General features: G+C 44.2%; 1 protein-coding gene across 1 annotated transcript; it reads right to left on the bottom strand.

The window, feature by feature from the left end:
* Positions 1-351: 351 nt before the first annotated feature.
* Positions 352-21669, bottom strand: rybpb (RING1 and YY1 binding protein b). Its single transcript, XM_075460257.1, has 5 exons — positions 21534-21669; positions 20769-20894; positions 4686-5066; positions 4500-4598; positions 352-3622 (listed from the first exon to the last, which is right to left on the bottom strand). Exons 1-5 carry the CDS (start codon positions 21557-21559, stop codon positions 3373-3375), a joined length of 882 nt encoding a protein of 293 aa, XP_075316372.1. The 5' UTR covers positions 21560-21669; the 3' UTR covers positions 352-3372.
* Between the last annotated feature and the right edge of the window lie 1520 nt (positions 21670-23189).

The raw sequence follows: 23189 nt of genomic DNA, 5'->3' as shown, positions 1-23189 counted from the left end.
TTTTCTACACTAGAGGAAAAGGCAGCTGCAAAGCCGAGCAGATCATCAGCCGGGACAGAAGTCAGCGGTTGTAGCGGCTACGTGTTAGATGGCTGCTAACCAGCCCCTGGAGGGGCGCGATGATTGAAAGCTGTTCTCAATATGAGGACTCCCTTAAGTCATGTGTCACAACACTGTAGAGTCTCCCTGGGACCTCACAATCAATAGAGGCCAGATCTATAGCCCCAACCCATAATCTGATGGAGTAATGCAACAAGAGATATGAATCTGCGTGTGCCTGTAAACACGCGGGATATAAAAAAAAATAATAAAAAAACGCAAATAAGGGACACGAGACAGCCAGAAAAAGGATAACTTTGACAGTTTTATTTGTGAAAAACTACAAGCAAAATTCATAAATAGACATTTCTATTTGAAGCGGAAGAAAAAGAAAAAAAAAATAGGTCAGGTTAGCCTATAAGCGCAAAGTCGTGCACATGCCAGAAACATGTAGTAGTTAACATCTTTAGCTAGACAAGGAGCCGTGATCTGCTGAAAATGCTGCGTACGTTTCCACACCAGGAACATAATGTGACCATTTCACAAGGGGAAACAATGACACGTCAGCTGGAATTGTAAAACCCAAAACAAAAAGGAAAGGAAAAACAGGAAAAACAGGAAAAACTCAAAGTGGATCAAACAAAGAATGGCATTATTGTACTGTCCCTACAATTTTTTTTTTTTGTCATTTTTCTTTAAACCGAGCAATAACTTTAAAAGCATTGTACAAGACATTGTTATAGGAAGAAATTAGTTTGTATAATACACTTAATTGGAAGTTCACGTTTAAGATTATACAATAAGTAAACAAGCATTCTATATTTGGGTCTCTGACAAACAAAGCTAAAATATGTAACCATCTTTACACAGTAAATTAAGGTTACTGGTCGCACACAAGAACAGAACTGCTTGCGCGGGAGGGAAACAGAAAACAAAAGACTTCATCTCCAATGCCATTATTCATAGTGTTCGCACCTTTTTAAAATTCTATATACAAGCAATAATTCATATACTCAGCAAATGGCCTTTTGTCAATAATTTAACAATGAACACTCTGTAGGGAGTACTCAGTCATGTGAATGTGGTTACAGATAAGGCAGGTGAGAAGATGGCTTTTCAGGCCTAGTTGGAATAGATTGCATTACAAAGCAGGGTCGCATTTTCAGTAAAAATCGGGCAAAACATTCTCCCTTCCGACTCAGCAGATTTTAGCTTTATCCACACCGCTTTTCCTCAATTTGAACACCCCCGATTCAACATTTGTATGCCATAAAGTGGATAATTACATATCAACTACAGCTCAAAAAGCAGATTGAAAAAAAAAAAAAAACAAAAGTTAACACATGCCCCCTAGACTCGAAACATCGCTTACAACACATGATCATCAACCCCACGTGTCGAACCGCAAAGCGTTTAGGCGACAACGATTCAATCCTGCCCCTCAGATCCAAGATGAGGGGCCGTTAGCCTGGACTAACCTGGGTTTAGTTGCTCTGGGAGCAGCTCGGTTGGGGGAGCTACACGTACGGTCCTGTGATAGTCCAGCAGAGTGAAGGTTTTTTTTACTAAGGCCAAAGTCTTAGAGCCAGAGCTCCTCTCAGCTGCCCACCCACCCATTAACCCCCCCCCGGGCTGCTTCTCTTTGCCATGAGGCAACGGTTTCCTTCCACTCTGCTCACAGTACGACGACCTCGGCCCCCATTTATCCACGCCGCGCAGAGATGAGTGGACAATAAGAACACCGTTTACATGGATTATATTAGTCTTTATTTAAACTGTTATTCATCTCACACATTAGATAATTGCATTTCAAATTGTTATTCATCTGTCTATGTATCATGTCATTATGAAATTCCTTTGGTCCTTCAATAAATAAAACTAAGATATCATATACACATTTATTCTTTATACAATTTCATACAGTTAAAAGGAAATAATGTTGGTCTATTATCAGCTAAGGTGAAAGTGAATTAAAACCCTTATGTAAGCCTCGCTGTTCTAAAATCGAAAGGACAATTGTGTTCTATTAAGTACTGCAATGTCTTTGCCTTCAATGACAGGAGTCTTAAATCAATACAAACAAAAAACAAGTCAGTTGAATTGTCAATCTTTGCACTTGTTTCGTGAGTTGAGAGGATGAAGAGTCAAAGTATTCAAAGGGGGGGGAAGAAAAAACGAGACTGATTCACAACACCTCGACACAACTGATCCGTTATGCGGTCCCCGTTTGGTTTTACCAAGCGGGACCGCGTCCTTCAGTCACAACAGAAACAAGGGAAAGAAAATTAAAAAAACAATTAAAGTGTGGCTCGAGAGCCGAGAAGGACGGCTCTCTTCAGCCAGGAAACTCGATATCGAAGAACGGAATGCAGAACATATCGACAGCTTTTAGTGTTTTACACAACAGCCTACACTGTACAGTTAAGGACATAAGATACTGTATGATCTGCTGTAGCATACTAAAGGATGAAAGAGTCAGGTGTGGGAGCTTCGGGAGACGCTCCTCTGATGCACTCTGACCTGTAGAGGAGAGCAGGAGGACCTGATGGAGGTCTCGACAGTGTTCTGGGTGAGACAGTGTTGTTGAGAAAAGTGAATGAGAATTTGATTCATCAGCACTTTGTCACATTGAGTGTTTGGGCAGTCCCAGATCTGCAAAACCGCTTCACAGTGTATCTAGCACCAGTGCGTCTTTGTCTTTGTGTGTGTGTGTGTGTGTGTGTGTGTGTGTGTGTGTGTGTGTTGTCCTAACATTTTCAATGTAATAAAAACACTGAAGGAACGACCAATTAGCAGAGCTACACAGCAAAGCTTGAACATAAAGAGGAGAATATCAAAGTATACAGGTGCAACAGGTAATAAATAAGGGTAATAATAAGTTTTCAAAATGGTGGCGGTTATTGTGCCCAGCGGAGAATTCTTCTTTACAAAAACAGAACAAACAAAAAGAAAGTCAACTTGGCCTCACATCCACGTACAAATATAAAACAATACATACAAGTGTCTGGATGCTACCGTTAGGAGGGGGGTGAGGGGTGGGGCGTTATTCCGTGTAGCCCGGCTCTCCTCGCTTTATGCCGTGAATGTAACCACAGGGGGGGGGCGTTCCCCGAACAGGGCGTTCTGTTTCCCTGAAAGGCGCAACCCACTGTTTCTCTCAGCCAGAAAGCTCCTCTCTGCATCCAGGGGAGATCGTGGAATGGAGGCGGGGCAGCGATGGGAAAAGGTGACATCTCTCCCCCTATGGGATCCATAGTCCAGAAACATGGGGGCAACAGTGGGGAGTGGAGCGGGATGAGCAAGGGTGGCGTTGGAGGGGAGGGGGCGGGGGTCTCAGAATGATTCGTCGTGCCCCACAGACAGATCCCCTTTAGGGGTGGAGGCGCGGGACGAGCCCTTGTCCATGCTCTCGGAGCCGGAGCTCTGGTGCTGCTGTTCGGACCCCGCGCTGGACGTGATGGTGGACGAGGATGTGGATGAGGAGCGGATCTTCTCCTTAAAGTCCGTTATGATCACCGTCACGTTCCCCACGGTGATAGCCAACTGCTCTGCGGTACTCCGGTCGATGTTCTTCAGTTTGGGCCTGAGCGGATGGACAGAGGAGAACAAACAGGCACATGTTAAGAGCCAGAACGATCAACCACCAATCTATGTCGGGCAGTTGCACTAAATGGCAGGGGCGGTCCTGGCTACGTTTGCGCCCTGGGCGAACCATCCCTTTGCCCCCCCCCCGAAAAAAAAACAAAACAACTTAACCCGCACACCAATTCTTATTATTTTATTATATAAATAACAAAAAAAGTACAAAAAGAACTGAGAAAAAACACGATAAATAACATAAATACAGTATAGAAATATCAATCACCTGAAATAACCTAAAAAATATAACCGAAGAAAGCTAATAGAAAAAAAAATAAAGGCTACTCTACGGAGCATAAAAAACTGATTCCTGCAGTTATGTTGACAGCAGTGCTGTGTAGCACCCTGCAATCTAAAACTTTTCTTGCCTTCTTTGATGCAAAATCATCAATTAGATTTCTCACTGCCAGACTGACAGACATATCGGTTAAATGACTCTCAGCAGCAAGTTTACGTGACAATGAGGGCGCCCACCCCATGAACTTGACATGGAAATGATTATTATTATTATTATTATTATTATTATCATTTGTTTGATTTTTTTTATCTTGATGGCGCTCGTGCGCCCCCACATTGAATGCGCCCGTAGCTAAAACCGGCCTGCTAAATGGCATCATTTATCAGGTGAAACAGAGACTGAGACGTGCATCAAGAATGTGAGTGGGTGTTTAGTGTAAAAGATAAACATTTGTGAATCATTTGAGGTTTCCCACATCCTTTGAACTGAACGGGTTTCACTGAGAAGACGTTGTGTGTAGCTGCAGAAGTCGAACCAGGTGTTCTGCCAAAGAAGTGCAAAGTAAAAGAGTTGAGCTACACACCTGGAAATGTGAGAGTTCTTGTTGGTCTTGGTTGTTGATTTACCAGACTGTATGCTCTGTTTGTCGCTGGGTGGACTCTGATGGCTGTCTGATTTAGGTCTGGAGGAACACAGAGGACACGTGTGAGGACCGAGGCCGCCACGGCAGACATGAGTGGAGACTCGGCATGCCGACTCCATTACTGACCTGGTCTTTTTGCTGCTGGGCTTCTTCGTCACAGCTGGGCTGATGTCCTTCTCTCTGTCGGGTTTGTCTTTGACGGGTTGCTCTATGTCACACACCACCTTCTCGGGGGTGTCCCCCTCTGGCCTCACTCTATCCGGACGCTCTCCCTCTGGGCGTCCCTCTCCGCTGGCTCGCTCTCCTTCACCCTCCGGACGCTCCTTTTCGCCCTCGCCCTCCGGACGCTCCTTTTCGCCCTCGCCCTCCGGACGCTCCTTTTCGCCCTCCGGACGCTCCTTTTCCGTGCGTTCGCTCCTCTCTCTCCGTTCCTTCTTGGGTGGGGGAGGCATGGGATACTGCTGAGCCACCTGCTGGGCAACCAGCTGGGAGTTTATCCTGGGTTTCCTGTGGAGGAGATCCAAAGCACAAACATGGATTAGTCTTGCAGTGGAACGGTGAGCTGCCTCTGACCTTTTATCCACACGGCCCTACCACAGCAGACAAAGACAGGTGAGTGGACTCACGAGCCAAAAGGAGACAGCTGTGTCCCAGCTGCGACAGATGTGGATTTGTGCAGCCGCTCTCTGGCGGAGCATCTCTGTTTTGAGGGCTAATCTCATTAACTCGCGGCTGTAATAAAATGAACGCACAGGATCACAAGGTGGAACATTTGCAGCATGTCGCTTAGGTCCTTTAATCTGATTACAGCAAGGCTTGCCCCATTTGTCACAGACTGAGATTGAGCCAGACATGGTGATGCTCTCTAGAGCAAACCCCAGAGCCATTTTCGTCTCGTCTCGCACAAAGAAGCAATCCCAAACCTCTCACCATCTGCAGGCAACCAACAGCAGCATCTCCTTCCATCGGCTGAAACATAAAGCCAAACGCTGAGCCTGAGTCTGAGTGCCCGAGCCAACGCACACACCTGCAACATAATGGACACCAGCTGGCAACATCTGGAAGGGGAAGGAAGAGTGCGGTCCTGCTGCAGAGACCGAGCTGCAGCCAGAAACTGGGACAGCATGGTGAGGAGAAAACCGCTGGATTGCTCCGCTCATACACACACACGTGCACTTGAAAAGCTTAGCGCACAAACACCCTGGCACAGCTCGCTCTATTAAGCTGAACGCAGTTAACTCTTGCAGAGCCAATTCCAGCATTAGAAGGAAGCGTTTCTCCGATCCCAGGGGAGCAGAGGAGGATCCTTAACCCCAACCTGTGGTCAAGCAGGGAGTCTATCAAAGGACCAACCCTTGAGCAAGGCACCGTACCCCCCGTGCTCTCCGGGCGCTGTGAATGACATCTGTCTCTGAGTGTGTGACCCTATGCATGAGCAGGAGTGTGTCAACAGGTGCCAACCTGGATGGGTTAAAAGCGGAGGACAAATTTCATGTGTATGCATGACAATAAATCTGATCTTAATCTTAAAGCAGAGATACTCATTGGCGCGGCTCCTCAAGCTTTAATTGGTGGCTCGCACTCGCATAGTAGCTTATAACAATATGGTAACAATAACAATCATTTTTTTCAAATAACATACAGCGAATACTGCACAGTATTAAGTATTTTTATTAATTTTGTGTTTTTGTAGTATTAAGTATTTTTATTAACTATTAATTAAGGCTTAATGGTGTTTCCTAAGGGGGGCTCTGTTAAACTTGGCAACGCAGCCCGCTTAAACCACCGTCACACTTGACCGCAGAGCACGCTAGCTCCTTTAGCCAGCGTGAGATGCAGGCACAATGGATTGTTTTTAATTAAAAAAGGGCAAAAACCAGCACAAAAACCAGCACAAAAACCATGCTCATCTTGAATGTCTCACTATGATTACAACAACAAACTACAAATACAACATGAAGAAAGTCAAGGACATGCATGCCAGCTTCCACTCATCCCAGTATTAAGGTAAATGTGGTCTTAATTGAAAATGTATTGGCTGTGTTGTTTCTTTGTTTGTGAGATGTTTTATATGTAGAAATGCATATTTGCAAAAGGGGACTTTAGTATGTTGTCGTAAAAGTGGCTCTTCCCTTGATTTTGCTCTGCCAATGTGGCTCTTGTGGAAAAAATAGTGAGTATCGCTGTCTTAAACTCTCAACAACCCAAATAAACGAGTGTTGCTGCAGCAGCGATGAGGCTCTACAGACTTTCAGTGGCTTGCTGTAGAGAGCGGTTTTCAGACAGCCGCTTTAGTGGTTAGCCTCAGTGTTTCAATTTGACAACATCACACTGCCAGTCCAGTCATTCTCATTTCTGCACAACTTTCACAACCGACTCTACTGCCTAAGTACAACCTCAACATTTGGTCTGTCTTTTCTCTTTTTTCCCTCTTCATTGTTCAGCTCAGTTCTTTGACTGTGCAATGAAACTCATATTGTCTCCTCCTGCTATGCCCTATAACAAGCAGAGACGAGCTCTCCTTAAGCAGGCGGACGGGACATGCTGCTGCTCCAAAGGCAATCAACTGGGGTATAATAGAGCATCATGTTGTAATACTCACACTTCGCTCCAATCAATACACGAGCAGTGGTGAATACTGATGAGGCTGCTTAGGCTTCTGATCAGGGATCTATTAGCAGTTGGAGTCTGGGGGGGTTTTCTACCTGTTGGCCTTGTGTGAAGCATCCTTTGGAAGTGTTTAGTGGGTGAAAATTGGAAGTGAGAGTCAAATGTTCTTCTAGCCCCATCTTTATAATTGCTATCCCTCACTTAAAAAAAAAAAAAAAAAGCCAGATTCAATTTTCAGTTAAGAGTAATTACTTCCCATGATTAATATTTAAAGTTCCTCCTTGTCTTACTTTAATCAAAGATTTTAAATAAGCATTGAAGTTTGTATTTATACACATGATCATTTTTGGCTCGTATTTTGTTCTGGTCCTCTTTAAACTCCTGAACAGAGGTTTTCCCTGCCTTGCATATTGCAGCTCATTAGGTGGGAACATAAAAGGGCAACTAAGAAAAACTGTTGGGGTGCATTTAGAATTTGGGGAAGCACCCGTAGCTACGTAAAAACAGCACTGATCAAAGTGTTCCTGTTGCTGGTTCAGAGCCAGTGCCAACATCATAACCAGTTCAGTTCCAAAAGCTCTGGTCCAGGAAAAACTGGTGCTACACTAACATCATAGTTTTGGCGATCCAGAGGCAAATAACTCCTTACATCAGCAGCTTGGGATGACCTAAAACTAAGTGACTGCTATGTTTATTTAAAAAAAATATATATACTATTGTTTCCAACAAAGTTTATAAACTAGAATGGTGAAAGAAAAGGCGTTGGAGAGCAGGGGAAACCAGACAAACGCCCTAAACGCTCTGTGATCCTCTGTGCAGATTGAGGAGTACACTTGAGGAAGGCTCAAACGTATAAACAAAGAAGCACTTAAAGTGAGTTAATGACTGGGCTCGGTGGTGGCTTTCTGGCAGTGGAAAAGCAAACCAGTTCTCAGAAGGTTCTAAAGTTGAACCAGATCTTACACCAGTACCAGTACGAATATTTGTTTCTCTCATCTATGAATAAACGGGCTGAACACACACGGCATCCAACAGGATCAGCAATAATTTCTGTTGGCAGAGAGCGCTGTTAGCAGAGGAGGTGGGGAATGAATGAGTGATTGAGTGACTGATAAGCTCCACACCTTCTTTGCCCTTTGCAGAGTTGAATCCCTGGTCACAGCCTGTGATTTGCCTGGTGAGGCAGTGTTGTTGGGCTGGGATTCAGTGCAGCTGTGTGTCACATGGCACGATAAAGAAATAAATAAATCTCCGTCTCTCTTTGCCTCCGTATTTATTACACTTATAGCTTTACAGGGCACTGCTCTTTGCCTTATCAAGATGGCTCGGGAGATTCTGCCCCAACACTGTATGAGAGTGCCACAAATCAGATAGTTGTGGTCTCTTTAAAACAAATTTAAACTTCCACATTGTCTGGTAAAACTTGAACTAATTAGATAAAAAAAAAAACAAAGCTGAAAAGTGTTCTCCTGCTGAACCAGAACTGTTTTTGAGCATCTAAATCTAATAAGAACCATCTACAGCAGAGATACTCATTGCGCGGCTCGCGAGCCACATGCGGCTCCTCAAGCTTTAATTGGTAGCTTATAACGCATAGTAGCTTATATCAATATGGTAACAATAACAATAATTTTTTCAAATAACATACAGCGAATACTGCACAGTATTAGGTATTTTTATTAAGTTTGCGTTTTTTGTAGTATTAAGTATTTTTATTAAGTATTAATTAAGGCTTAATGGTGTTTCCTAAAGGGGGCTCTGTTAAACCTGGCAACGCAGCCCGCTTAAACCACCGTCACACTTGACCGCAGAGCACGCTAGCTCCTTTAGCCAGCGCGAGATGCAGGCACAATGGATCGGTTTTTAATTAAAAAAGGGCAAAAACCAGCACAAAAACCATGCTCATCTTGAATGTCTCACAATGATTACAACAACAAACTACAAATACAACATGAAGAAAGTCAAGGACATGCATGCCAGCTTCCACTCATCCCAGTATTAAGGTAAATATGGTCTTAATTGAAAATGTATTGGCTGTGTTGTTTCTTTTTTTGTGGGATGTTATATATGTAGAAATGCAAATTTGCAAAAGGGGACTTAGTATGTTGTCGTAAAAGTGGCTCTTCCCTTGATTTTGCTCTGCCAATGTGGCTCTTGTGAAAAAAAATGTGAGTATCACTGATCTAAAGAGTGCAAGAGTTACAGAGACTGACACTGGGAGCAGGACCAGTGAATCCCGATATGCCATTTCAGAAATTGCTCCATCCTCCCACTGCTACCAAAATATTCCGAGGGAATCATTGCGTGTGCGTGTCAAGTGTGTAAAGCCTGCTGTTGAATCATTCCCGCTGTGACGGCTTACAGAACATTACCTCCTTTTTGCACAACAATAGCCCGTGACTGACAGCCCCTCCAATGCTTGCCCCTAAATTCCACCATCTGGGGGAGGGAGGAGTGAAGACACCCCCTCCGCGGGACGCCTGGAAATAACCATCATCGTGTTTAAAAAGCTCCTAATTTAGTCAGAATGACACCCGCGGTTTGACCGCTCTTCTCCTCCTCAACCATTAGAGAGACGGGCGCACCTCTGCTCGGCTGGTCAGCCCACACTTGTGAGACGAGAGCGAGAGCCGTTTTCAGGGGCAACTGTTTCTACAGAGACCAAAAAAAAAAACAATGAGCTCAAGTGCTTCGTGGAGAGACGGAGTAATGAAGAGAGTGAATGAGCGATGGAGAGTGCGATATAGAGCGACGAAGGAAAGCCCTCATTAACACAGCTCTTTTATTTGAAGTGTTGTGTGGAGGACAAGCAATTATTTCCCGCCAGGCTCAGTGAATGCAGTGGCAGACAGCTGAGTGAAGAGGAGAGTGGGAGAGACAGCCGACAGACAACAATGTTCCCCAGCCAAGGAAGGAGCTAAAGCAAACATTACCCGCTCGCTCTCCCTTTCAGACTTTGCATTTTACCGCGACTGCACATCAAAACATTCCTAGTTATCAATGATCTTAACTCTTCAGAAGTATGAATCATCTTCTCGTGCAATCGGTTGTGACCCGTTTGCCTCAGACACCAGCCGGGGGGCAATATCACAGCCTCAGCCTGGGGCACATGTCTCAGATCTAATGTGTGAAAATTCCACGTGTCAACACGATGATCAACGTGCATTCATCTGTGTCAACACTTGCTTAACGCCTCGGTCGATATGTAGGAGTACATGGTGCTTTCCCCTCCCCCCCACCAGGGACGTTGCTCGGCATACAGCTGTACAGGGGCACAGGCCCCCAGCCAGAACACCCCCACCAACACAGCCGTACTGTATACAGTAAATGTGCCTGTAGCCTACTGGATGCATGAGAACATTTATTCAAATTTGCATGAACCTCAACAGGTTTGACAGAGCTATAGGCTATTCAAGCAAATAAAAACACCTTTGAATTCAGCCATTTAGCTTTTCAATTCCTCTTTCTGTAGCACATCAAACATAATCAAGTGAGCCTTTTACAAGAGGAAATGTTACTAAAAAACACAGTATGCACATTGTTACAATTTTCAACAAATCAACAGATACAGAATACAGAAACTTGCACACTGCAGAAACGTCACACCACTTTATAAACCATCCGACAATAAAGTCACAAGCCTTACCATCAAAACCGTATGCATGGTTCTCACATTACTGGCATGGGGACGTTACAAAACAACTTTATAAACAGCATGTCACTTACCGGTTAGCTGTAGGCTCGCGCATGTGAAAGCCCAAAAGAGTCGATGGACGATAATCCCATATACAAAACAATTATTTTCTCTAGAAAAACTGCGTTCAATTATTTAAAACATTAAAACAATATTACTGACTCTCCTCTGTAAGAATTTCCTTATGTCCACGACCACGATGACGGCATTCCATCAATGTGCAGTGGTTCATATAGCCGATATAGCTTCGATTGACAAAATGTGTGGGCTACTATCCGCTGATAAATATGACGAGCGGGCCGCAGTATCTTGCCTTCCAACTCTGACTTTGCGCGCTATGCGTCACACGCGGTCCATTCGCTGAACATGCACAGACGCACCCAACGCCTGCGAATACAACCTCTTCACTTCACTCTTTGGTAGACCTGTGCAGCATTGGCTAAAGTAGGTTACGTGGTTGAAATAGGGAAAAATCGGGCCTGTGTTATTCTTCCTTGGCACATATCAGTCGTAGCGTCTGAAGGATGTATGTGGGAATTTTTACAGGGGCACCGGTAAAAAGTGTCAGGTGACGTGCCTCCCCTCCACCACTGCGGAGGATGATGCGGCAGAGCCCAGCAGTGCATGTGCCGCTGTGGTCAGCTGGCATATTTATCTGCATACTTGATCGCTTCATAGCTGAATGTTGGAATGTGGAGTATGACTCAAGCATTTGTTTGAAAAACTATGCAAAACAGTGCTGTGCCTGTGACGGAAAAATGGAGGAAAATGAATTAAAATGACTGTATGGCAAGTAAGTAAAAAGTTTGGACACATCTCTCAACTAATAGTGGGTTAAAAAAAAAAAGTTGCCTTCGTTGTGTGAAACCCTCCATTGTGTCTAAATGATGATCCAAAACCCTAAAAGATTCAATTAGCCAAAGATGGGTTAAATCGTCACGTAGCCTAATATGTTATTAAAAACTAAAGCAATTATTCAACAACAAAAGCTGCTGCAGAATCTGCAAATTATATTACACCGAGGGAATGCCAAGCAACACAATGTTCACATGTTTCCTTCTGTTCGTAATTCAACGTGCGTGTACAGAATGTTAAACAAATGCTCAATAAAAAATAGTAAGAACTGTCCTGCATGGTAGAAGCGGGCAGTTGTTGGCCTCCTGGCTCCATGAGTCGCTGTCCTCAGGCTTTCAGTGCAGACTCTCCTGAGGTGCGTGGCTGTCCACAGCTGCCTCTCCTTAACTCCCCAGCGACCTGCTATGAGTGCTCAACAGGTCGCTGATCTGTGATGCAATGTCCCAGCCCACCCACTGGATCTTTAACCCCACTGCGGTGCAGTGGTTTTGCCCTGTTTGTCTCCAGGTACCCAACTCGTCTCCCTTCTCTTCCCCTCCTCCGGTGGAAGAGAAGGGTATTAGGAATAGAAGGCCTTCAGTGTTCCATTTAAAGTTTTAAATGCAGTTTGACTGAAATAGGAATATTATAGATTTAAAGGGATAGTTCGCCTCTTTTGAAGCTGTATGACATCCCATATTAGCAATATCATTTATGAACATTGACGAAGGTAGTCGGGCTAGTTGGCTGGGGCTTGGCGCTATTTCTCTCTACCTTTGCATCACTACAGGCTATGTAAACCGTGCCGACCGAGCAGTCCCCTGCTTCCGAGCAGTAAACACCGTAACAGCTGCGGCTATCGGCAGGTGGCTGCACGCAATGATATGAAGGGAGAGAAAATAGCGCCAAGCGATTGTGAGGTCTGACTTTTTCTGGATGAACGATTTTGTGATGCAAATGTATTACTCTTTTGAACGCATATTGTTTTGAGAAGCAAAACGCTTTATTTTTTAAGCCCCAGCCAACTAGCCGGACTACCTTCGTCAACGCCAAAACGAGACTGGAACTCGGCTCACAGGACGCAGCAGGGATGTCATACAGCTTCATGTCAAAAGAGGCGAACTATCCCTTTAAGTGAGTCAAACTGTACCTTAAAAAAAAAGGGGGGGGGGGGGGCACCCTGAATCGCTGTTGGATAAATTCCCTCACAGCAACAGTGACGACAGCGCAGGCTTCAGACATCAATCTCACACGGAACCTTTTAGAAATGCAACTATTAATAATGCACATGCACACACCTAGAAATACCACTGTGAAGCTCCAGGTCTGGGTGAAGAAGTTCTGAGAGGTGACAGGAGCATTATTGCCAGCTCCAGCCATGCATGGGTGTGTGAGTAATGTGTGCGAGTGCTGGGAGGTTGACTGAGGGTAGCTCTTGAAGAGCCGCCTCGGGCTATAAGCTCTTTTCAATCATTCCCACTGCCCAGAGGCATTAAACATTTGTCCCTTCATCTGCGCCTTCCAGCCAGGATTTTGAGGGCTTAATATCACTGTCACTTTTCCACCTTCACCACCATTGCATCATAAATATGGCCATTCTTAGTGGGAGCTACTGAAGTAATCAATAGGCTTGTGCCAAATGCCACTTAGATCACCAGCAGAAAGCCTAAAGTCTTCCCTGATCAGTAATCCCTGATTAATTCAAAGTCCCTCATTTGTGCTCCCTTCCCAATCTGTCAATTTTGACAAGTGTGTTGTCCTTATTTAGGCCCAAAATACATCTGTGATATGTTCAGAGAATATAAACCCAGCAGAGCTCTTAGATCCAAGGACTCAGGTCAGCTGGTCCAGTCCAGAGTCCAGACTAAACATGGAGAAGCAGCATTTAGCTGTTATGCTGCAAACAAGTGGAACAAACTGCCAGTGGAGATTAAACTTTCACCAAAGGTAGACATTTTTAAATCCAGGTTAAAAACATTTCTTTTCTCATGTGTCTATGCATGAAATCTGCACGCTATCTTTGAACTTATCTGAACTGTTGCTTGTTTTTAAATTCATTTAAATGATTTTATTTGTTTCTCTTTATATTCTTTTATGTATTTTTAATGCTTCTTCCACTCCCTGCTGCAATGCTTTTATTTTATGTAAAGCACTTTGGATTGTTTTGTATGTGAAATGTGCTATACAAATAAATTTGATTTGATTTGATTATTCATCTGCACAATGCCATCATTTAGAAACGCACACGAGACAAAGAGGAAGAGGGGAAGGCTGAACACTCACACCTGGTTTTCACAGGGACTGAGCGTGCTGGACAGAGAAAAGGATGTCTTAAGAAATCTCAGATTTGTCAGATTTCCTACAACCGACTGTAAATGTCCTGCACCACCCTGGAGGACGGGATAATCTGCTTCTCCAGACGAGAGAAGGAATCAGACTGACAGGTTTTGTGTGTTCCAGTGAGACACAAGTGAGAAAGGAGAAGGTCTGTGAAGGATGATTTGTCATGGGGGAAACGTCTAACTTATCTGTCTGTTAATGTGTAAAAGATATTTCATCTCGACACTGACGAGGCATTCGATGACTGACCTTTGAGGAACTGCACTGCATCGAACAGACTGACGGGAAGTCAGTCCAAAGGCATCGAGCACATACGTTAACTTCCTCCATGCTGCACATTACTCAGCATCAGGCTCTTGTTTTTCTCCTCTCTGCTAGCTCACCATGATTCTCTTTGACTTCTTCCTTCCTTGTGTTTCACTTTCTCCTCATGCATTAACCCCACCAGCACATTCTCCCTTCACTCTCTCTCCTGCTGCTTGCTAATAGTAAGCATCTGTCATCTGTCAAAAAGACCCTGATATCAGCTCTTCACTGCTTGTCTAGTCATATTTTTGCCCATCGGCCTTACTCTGCCTGTTTTTGGAATTTGTTCAACAACTAATCAAGCAGCACTGCCAAAGGGGACACAGCGCCGTCCCAGCAGGCTTTCACGTTTCGCACAAGGGCAACAATGGCGAGCAGGCACACAAGAACAAGATGTGGGGGAACCTGACACAGAGAGGTCAAATACAAAAGCCGCATTCCCACTGTAGGAACCTTTGGCAGTTCATATAACCTTTTCAGGAACGGGGCCGTTTTTTCCCGCATTCGGACATACAGGAACTCGGGACCACGGCCCTCGGTTCCTATAACCATTTTAGCTCCTTCTCCTCAGCTGGGTCTGTTCTGGTTTCCATAGGAACACATCTGACGGAGGTGTTTGGTGGCTGGTAGCTCCGCCCCTTGTCATGCTGTCACGGCTGAAATGTTTCCTCATACGACACGGACACAACCGCCGCGTGTTTAATAAGTTAAACTTACACGTGGTCTCCTTTGTCTGCGGCGCTCTGCTCTCCTTCCTTCATGAAACGAAGAAGTATGGCCTGCGCTCGATCCTGACTCTCTCTGTGAGCTCTTCCAGCCTCGATGTTAGACGCCCGATGTGATCGTCCATGATTAATATCACCATCATGCAGACCGTGAACACGGTGGCCTCCCCGCTCTCCATATTAGCTTCTTTGTGGTGTTTTTTCCTTCTCTCCTTACTTTTCGCGGGTTTTGTTTTGTTGTTGAATGTGGCGCTAAAGTAACACGTCACTGTCGCAGACGGCTGCGTCCCATCAGTCTCTATCAGTTCCCGACTCATGTCCAAATACAAACTGAAACATTTCCCCTGGGGAAGGACAGTTATCAGAACGAAATTTGAGGAGGACGGCCTTCTTAGAACTGCTCTGTCCGAATGCGGCTAAAGTCTCTGCTGGCAGCTCCAGTCAGGGTCCAAATGCACCAAAAATGATCTGACTACTCTCTCAGTAATGGTGGGACTGATCGTGACTTATCATCATAAAAAATTATCTTGAAAGATCTTTCAAAGTTTGAAAAAAAAAAAAAAAAAAAAGATAATTGGACATAGGAGAAAAATGGCGCCGCTCTTTTCCCACGAATTGCTGGTGGAGCTAGTGGAAAAAGAGGAGGTTGAGCAGTCTCTCACTCCCTGGGTAATGATGTGTTTCAGCCCCTGGAGACTCTTGGCTGAGTGAGCACCGCCCCCCCACAGCCGTACCCCTCTCTGACACACACAAGTGTCCAGACGCCACGCTCTCTGGAGTCCCCTCAATGTTCTGTTTCCCTCCTTGTCCTCTTTTGCCCTCCTCAGCTAGCTCTGACTCCACAATTTACAGCTTCACCCCCTCTTCTCCTTGTCCTCGTGTGCCTTTTTTTTGGATTTTCTGAAGACTCATCTCTCTCTCTCCCTCGCTGTCACACTCATTTGCTTTCCTCATTTTTTTTCCCTCCCTCCAAGGGAGGAGCCCTGATTCAACAGCCTTCTCAACATTTCTCCGTTTTGTCAGATTGCCAAATTGGCTATTGTATTTAATCACTCACACACTGCCAAATCCCATGAAGTAATTAAGAACTTTTAAATCCGGCAATTAACATGTAAAGATTAGGGCTACCCCCTCGTGCTCAGGACTTCGGTGCAGATGCTGATAATGCTGGATAAGCAAAAGCAGTTTCCTCTGAGTGGGGGCTGCTGTCTGCACAGGAGGGGGGGGGGGGGGCGGGGGGGGTGAGGAAGTGCGGATATAAATTGAGCGCCAGCATGTCCCGCTTATGTAATTCCATTATCCCAGACAATTTGCCTTAATGTGGCAGTGGTAGAATCCACGGATTATAATGACTCTGTTCCATCATTGTAAAAGACAGACAAGCGCACAGGAAACACACACACACACCGCAATCATTTTCTAATAATTGTGCCACTTCAAAATGCCGTCACACACACACACACACGTGCTCATGTGTTTTTGGCTCCAATATTAAATGATAATAACACTAATTACCTCAAAATGTTTATGGGTTTCCCCATCTGGTTTAATCAAAAAGCCGCAGGCTCTAGGTAACACACATTTAAATCTTAAAAGGTCATCGAAAAATACATTAAGTGACTACGGACAGCTACATGTGTTTACCACAAGAACATTTAAGACAAGCTACAGGTGACTGAAAATATTTGTCTTGTTTTTCACTCGCATCTCAGCCCTGAACTGTGAGCGCAGAACAATAAAAGCCGGCTGCGCACGCCTACAGAGACAGCACAGCCACTCGGATTCTTTGGATTTAGCTTTAACAAAGCTTTTAAGAGTGGCAACTCTTATATTTTCAACCAAATTCACATTTATAGTTCGTAGTTAAGACTCTGAACGTTGTTAGATCTTTGCATTGTTCACACTGCGCGATGTGACAGACTTCGGAAGTCACAGTGTGTTCCCACTGCATGTGTGATATGCGGCAGTACACACTACACTCTACAAGATATGTAGCCAGACTTGTCTGATTAATCTTTATCAAGCCGTTAGTCGTGCAGGCAAGTCTCTTTGTCATTATGGGTGTTTCTCCCCATGCCTTCTTTATCTAGAGTTGTGATATTGCACTATGGAAACATTAAAGTCGAAAGAGCCGTGGGTGTTCTCACCACGTTTAACTAAATCCTGCGCGGACTGACGTTCCTTCACTACGCTCTCTGTCATGTTTGCCTTATATCTGTTGTTTTCCTTTTCAGAGTTTCCCCCCGAATTTCCCCCTGACCCGATCTCTTGTGCACTTACTGCTGCAAAATTTCAGACCAGCCTGATATTCGGTCACAAATCTCGTCTTTACAGCGCTCACACGCAGCCGCTGATGACCGCAGGGCGAACTCTGACTCGCCTCAGATCTGGGCCATTTGTTTTCGATGTTAAAAATCTGGCTCGCAATCTTGCTGTGCGGACTTAATGAAGCAACCCGGACTTGCTGAGATCCCCTCAAGTATATTTTCTCTTTAAACACTTCTGTCTAAAGCAACTAAGTGAAAACTATAACACTGTGTGAACAAATTGTTTTCATTTCGGTTAAACTAATGGTTGTAAACAAGTGTATTAGACCTTGTTTTAACTTGTACGATAATTCACTCCTAACAGCTTTAATGGTTTAAGCCTGATGGCCTTGAAGCAGAGTTTCAAATATATTATACTGTTTGTTTTTGTTTTTTTAAGTCTTCCTAATGTGTTGTCAATGAAGTACGGAAGTACAGCTGAAAGGTACTTTAACAGGCCGACGACAGAGTAACACAGTGTGGATAACAGCACAGCAATCAAAGACTGAGGCAATAACAATAATAATAATAATAATATATTCTATTTATAAAGCACCTTACATCGACTTAATGAACTCAGAGTGCTACATTTTTAAACTAGCATTTAAAAAAAATAAAGCAAAACAAATAAACAAACAGAAAAATAATTTTAAGATTAAGTTTCAGTTAAGCTAAAAAGGTGAGTCTTCAGGCCTTTTTTTTTTTTAAAAAAAAAAAGAATCCACAGTAGGTCCACTTGAGGTACCTCAAGACTTCCTGTGATCGCAAACAGCAATCAAATTTAAAACTCTCCTAATGGTTTCTCTGGATGCAAGAAGCCCATACCAAACACTGCCTCAAAAGTAAACTCAAGTACAACAACAATTGCTATCACATTCACACAGATATCAGGTTTATATGCCAGAAACGTATAAATATGACAGCATCCACCTCGCAGGAGATGCTAATGCGAGCGCTTCTCCCATTACCGCAGGAGTGGGCGCTGAACGCAGAGACCGAACTCTTGGGCTGCTTGAACTTGTAGATCAGCAGTGAGGTCAGGTGCAAAAAGTAGAGTGCTTCCTTGTTTAAGAGTCAGAAAGACAGAGGCTAGATTTAGCCCACTTGGGTATCATGTTTCATCCCTGTGCTGGACTGAGTCAACAGGTGCGTTGGGAGAGCGGGGCCTCTCGCTGAATGCTGATGCCGCAGCCGGAGTTTACGCTCTCGTTAACACACATTCTTGCCTTCATTAGCACAAATCAGAGGTGCATAACTGGCTGTTAACTAGCTTACCTACCACTGGCAGGGGGTAAAACTCAGATTTGAGTTCCCCCATCAACACCTGTAGAAACAGCTGGGGCCCTAATGGCTGCGCTGGCTAAAGAGGGGGAGAAATAATTACCTGATCTTGAATTTCACTAAAGGAGAAACTGGCTGAGCCCAATTCAAACTGCAGTAAAAATGCACTCTACGATATTAGGATCTGACCATTCCTATCTGTTGTACCAGCATCTACTGAGCAATAGATGGAGATAAATGAATAACTGCGATGCTGCAGCTCTTCTCTTAATAACTGCTGGCTGATCAGGCCACAGAGTACGAGTACATGTAAGCCACCTTATATTCATTTTTTGCTGATCAAGGAAGGAGTGTCCGAAAAAATCTTGCACACCATCAAAGTACAAACATGTCAAACTTCTGGAAAAAAATTGCCCCAGCTCACATATCTTGTAGTAAATGCAAATTGATGATACGAATCCAACTTAAATTGAGACTCCTACCAATCACGGGAAACTTTAATAAGTGCACACTTGCGGCCTCATGCGCAAACGCACAGTCAAAGTGAAGCGTCAGATAAAAGCAGCAAGACAAACATCCACACACATCCCATCCTCAAGTGTGAATCATTTAGCTAAGAGCATCTTTTCTAGCTGGAGTACATCAAACAGCGAGGGGAAAGACGGCTAATTAGTACTCATTAGAATAAGAGGCTGCCCCACAACGACACAACTGCATTAATCAAAGGTTAACAATTCAGATCAAACGAGAATATGTGGCAAACACTCCAATGATGTCATGTGCTTTCATGGAAAAAAAAAAAAGAAAAAAAAAAGGAGGCAACCGAGCTGTTGCCAGAGAACAAGGATGGGATGGCTACAACGCGCTTGTCTGCGCTTCCTGCTTTCGTGCAGCGTGCTCGACGAACATCGTCAGCTGTGGTCTTAAGCTGCACACTGCTGGGAAAGAATCATAGGGGGAGGGGAGCCTGACAAATAAGACTGAACTCAATCTTTTAGTTTCTCTGTAAGGCGGCGTTAAAAAGGTTCTCCCGCTTGTGGCGGTGCTGTGGGTGTAGGCCATGGCGCTTTTTTTTTTTTGTGAAACCACAGCCTAAAAAAGGCAGGGGGGGACTTGTCAACAAAGCCACAAATGACTCATCTGTCTCTCCATCTCATCACGCAACCGATGATGTGAGCAAACAAGCCCACACTGTGGCACACGCAACTCGTCATCAAAAACATTCCCCAGAACGAGTGGGCGTCAGTGTACACAAAACTGAAAGGGAATCCCATCGCAAAAAAACACAGCCATTTCATCTCGGTTTCCCATAAGACGACGTCCTCGGTTGACATCACAAAATTTACTCTCAGTTAAGTTTAGGGGAAATGCCTGGCTGGGACACACAACCCTGTTACCATCAATGATGCGTCGATCTAGAGAAATCTCTGAGAAACAGACAATCAGTGAAACCACAACGCGGTTCTGGGAATAAAGGGTAAAGGTTTTCAGCAAACTGGAACATAAACAAATGCGTGGACTGACATTTGACTCTCATGTGAGGCCACGTCAGGTTCTGCAGTGACTGTCACAAGAGGGAAAAAGTGTGATGGGACTAACTAAATGTGACCTGCCACGACGTGAACATAACCTCTGCAATCCAACAGGTAGGTGAGCTGCATTCACATGGCATTCACCTTGGTTCACTCCATGAAAAAAGAAAAAAAGAACAGTCTTCTCAACGGTGCTCTGTTGATACACTGTAGCTGTACAGCCATCATAAAGGATGGTCCCCCTCTACACCTCTAACCCCCTCCAACACCAAACACACGCAACACCCTTCGTCTTTTGCTTGCAAAGCAGCCAGCCTACCCAGACGAATGCATAAAAGCAATGCAATGATGAGATGAGAAACCACAGACCATCCACTAAACGGCAGGAGAAAATTAGCAGGATTCTCGATCAACAAGTCCCGATCCGCTCACAGACAAATAAGGCTGTCGATCAAAGTTGTCATTCCCATAAATTGCGATTCGCTGCTGCTGCTGCAGCCAGGAAAAGCAGAGAGAGAGAGGGGGAAAAACGAGACGCTCGGGCGGGCAGAGATGCGGAGGGAAAAGGAGCGCTACGTTACCTTGTGGATGTGCCCTTCCTCACATCGCAGATGCTGCATTTGAAAGCCTCGGCGGTGTTCCTGAAGGTGCAGACGCTACAGTCCCAGTAGCCGTCGTCGGCGGTCTGTTTGGCTTGTCTTTTTGGCCTTACAAAAAAACAAGAGACAAACGTTAAGGTCAAAGTTGGGTCTTTTAGAAATACCAAACCAGCAGCAGCATATTTTCGTCAATTAACAACAGAAGAAACTGTGACAAACGTAACCTGCTGCATTAAACGCGAGCTGCTTAATGTGACACGAAGCATGGCGGTGTTGTCATTAATGTTAGGGTTTCGAGACCCGGCGAGTACAGATCCATAGTTGATAAATCTCCACAGTGGCGAAGCGGGCGACTGTCCACACCGTCCGATTTGTCGCCAGCTAGGCTAGCAGGCAGGGAAGCGTTGCTAAAAAAAAATTTGGCATCGAAGCTTAGTAGGTCGGCTGACGAAACCAATATCAAACAATGCCCATTTCGACATTGGCCCACCAAAAGGCTTCGTCGAAACGGGGGAGCGTTACTGGGAATGCCAGGCGTATCCTCGGAAAAATTTCTCTTTGTCTGTTAAGTGACTGGGTTTGTAGGGAGCGAGAAGCCGCCATAGTGACTGCACTATTCTAGCTAGCTTGTGGCATACCAAACTGAAAAAGGGAGAAACGATCCCTGTTGTGAGAGAAACGCATCCAAAATTTCGATCCCGAAACGCACGAAACGGGTCTAAAATCGACAGTGGATGGTCGCGTTACCTGGTAGGGCTCTTTTTGTCGCCCATGGTGAAGAATAATCCTCGAAAAATGAGAAGAAAAGGGGGCCTCCTTTAATTGTCAGTGAGTGTAGTAGGATCCAGATAGAGCCGCTGCTGAAGCTGTTGGCAGACAGGCTCCACTCAGCGCTGGCTCGAGGCACGGCACAGCGACTGACTGCACTTCACCATGTGACCGGCCATTGGCCAATCAACGGGCTGATAGGTTTAAAAGTCTAGATGGACATTTAGTATCTATTCTAATAACCACTAGAGATATTTGATAGACCTCTCTTCTTCCCACACGTCTAGATTGCAAGTGTTGCAATTTCGATTAAGTAATAAAACTTTTTTTTTTAAATAAAACGGAACTTTATAAAACACGTCAAACTTTTACAACACAAAGTGGTTTAAATGTCAAAAGAATAAGAAGGTAACACATAGGTAATAAATACAAAAGTAAAAGCAAAAGCGTTGGGCCACCCCTTGTTTTTTTTTATATTTTGCTCTTAAATATCCAGCCTTTCTATCTGTCCTTTAAAGTGGTCTTGAGCAATAATTGCTGGTTCTTGCTGTAGGTTTTTCAACGTTGTTCTTTTAGGACTGGCTGCTTTTTCACTCATTCACATCAACTCATTCAAGCATAAAAAAAAAGAAAAAGACACATAAATCAAGGAATGAACCATTGTTGTGTCTGCACACAACAGACAACTTGAATAAGAGAAAGTTTGTTACCAGAAGCAAGTGACAGACACATCATTTGTTCCAATTTATTTTACTGCATGTATGAAAAATGAAGACGATAACATGGTTTGATGGACATAAAACAGTATTTTACACTAACTTGGTGATTCCCAAAGAGCTTTCAGCTGGAAATATGGCACCTCTCAGCATGGTGGGAAGTGTGGCCTTAAAGAATCAAGGAAACTTGGCAAGGTTAAAATCTGCTGCTGATGAACAGCATCTGAAAGTAATGTCCCTCAGAAATCCAGCAAAGACCTGGGGCAACCTGAGAGATGCATCTGGCCCATCAGTTGATCCAGCTACTGTTCACTGAAGCCTCATCAGAAATGGTCTCCATGGAAAGGTGGCTGTCAAGAAGTTATTCTTGAAATAAAGGCTGAAGTATGCCAAATGACACAAGAACTGGATTGAAAATCAGTGACGACAGGTCTTGTGGAGGGATGAATCCTCCCTAGAGCCTAGACCTCAACATTATTGACGCAGTGTGGGATCATCTTGACAGAGAACAGAACAAAAGGAGAGCTTTGGGATGTCCTTCAAGAAGCCTGGAGAAGTATTCCTGAAGACTAATTAAAGAAATGACAGAAAGCTTGACAGACTGTGTTGAAGAATAAAAGTGCTCATACCAAATATTGATTTTCAGGCTTGTTAAAATTGCACATACTCTGTTTTTTTGCCTTATAGCCCATATTCCCATTTAAGTTACCACTTTTCTACAAATCACTGCACCTATTTCTTGTTTTCCAGGTAACAAATAAAGAAATGGAGCTTGGCTCAAGACTTTTGCACAGTACTTTACATTATTACAGATTTATAGTTACATGCAGCAGAAGTTATATACCATTTTAATGCAAACACGTGTTTTTAAGGTGAAGGTACCTACAATGGAAGGACTGTTATTCAAGGAATTACATTT

The sequence above is a fragment of the Odontesthes bonariensis genome, chromosome 3 (genome assembly GCF_027942865.1).
Source record: "Odontesthes bonariensis isolate fOdoBon6 chromosome 3, fOdoBon6.hap1, whole genome shotgun sequence".
In the NCBI taxonomy this organism is placed as follows: domain Eukaryota; kingdom Metazoa; phylum Chordata; class Actinopteri; order Atheriniformes; family Atherinopsidae; genus Odontesthes; species Odontesthes bonariensis.
Note: the sequence above shows the minus strand (reverse complement) of the source record. Positions and strands in the feature narration are given on the sequence as shown.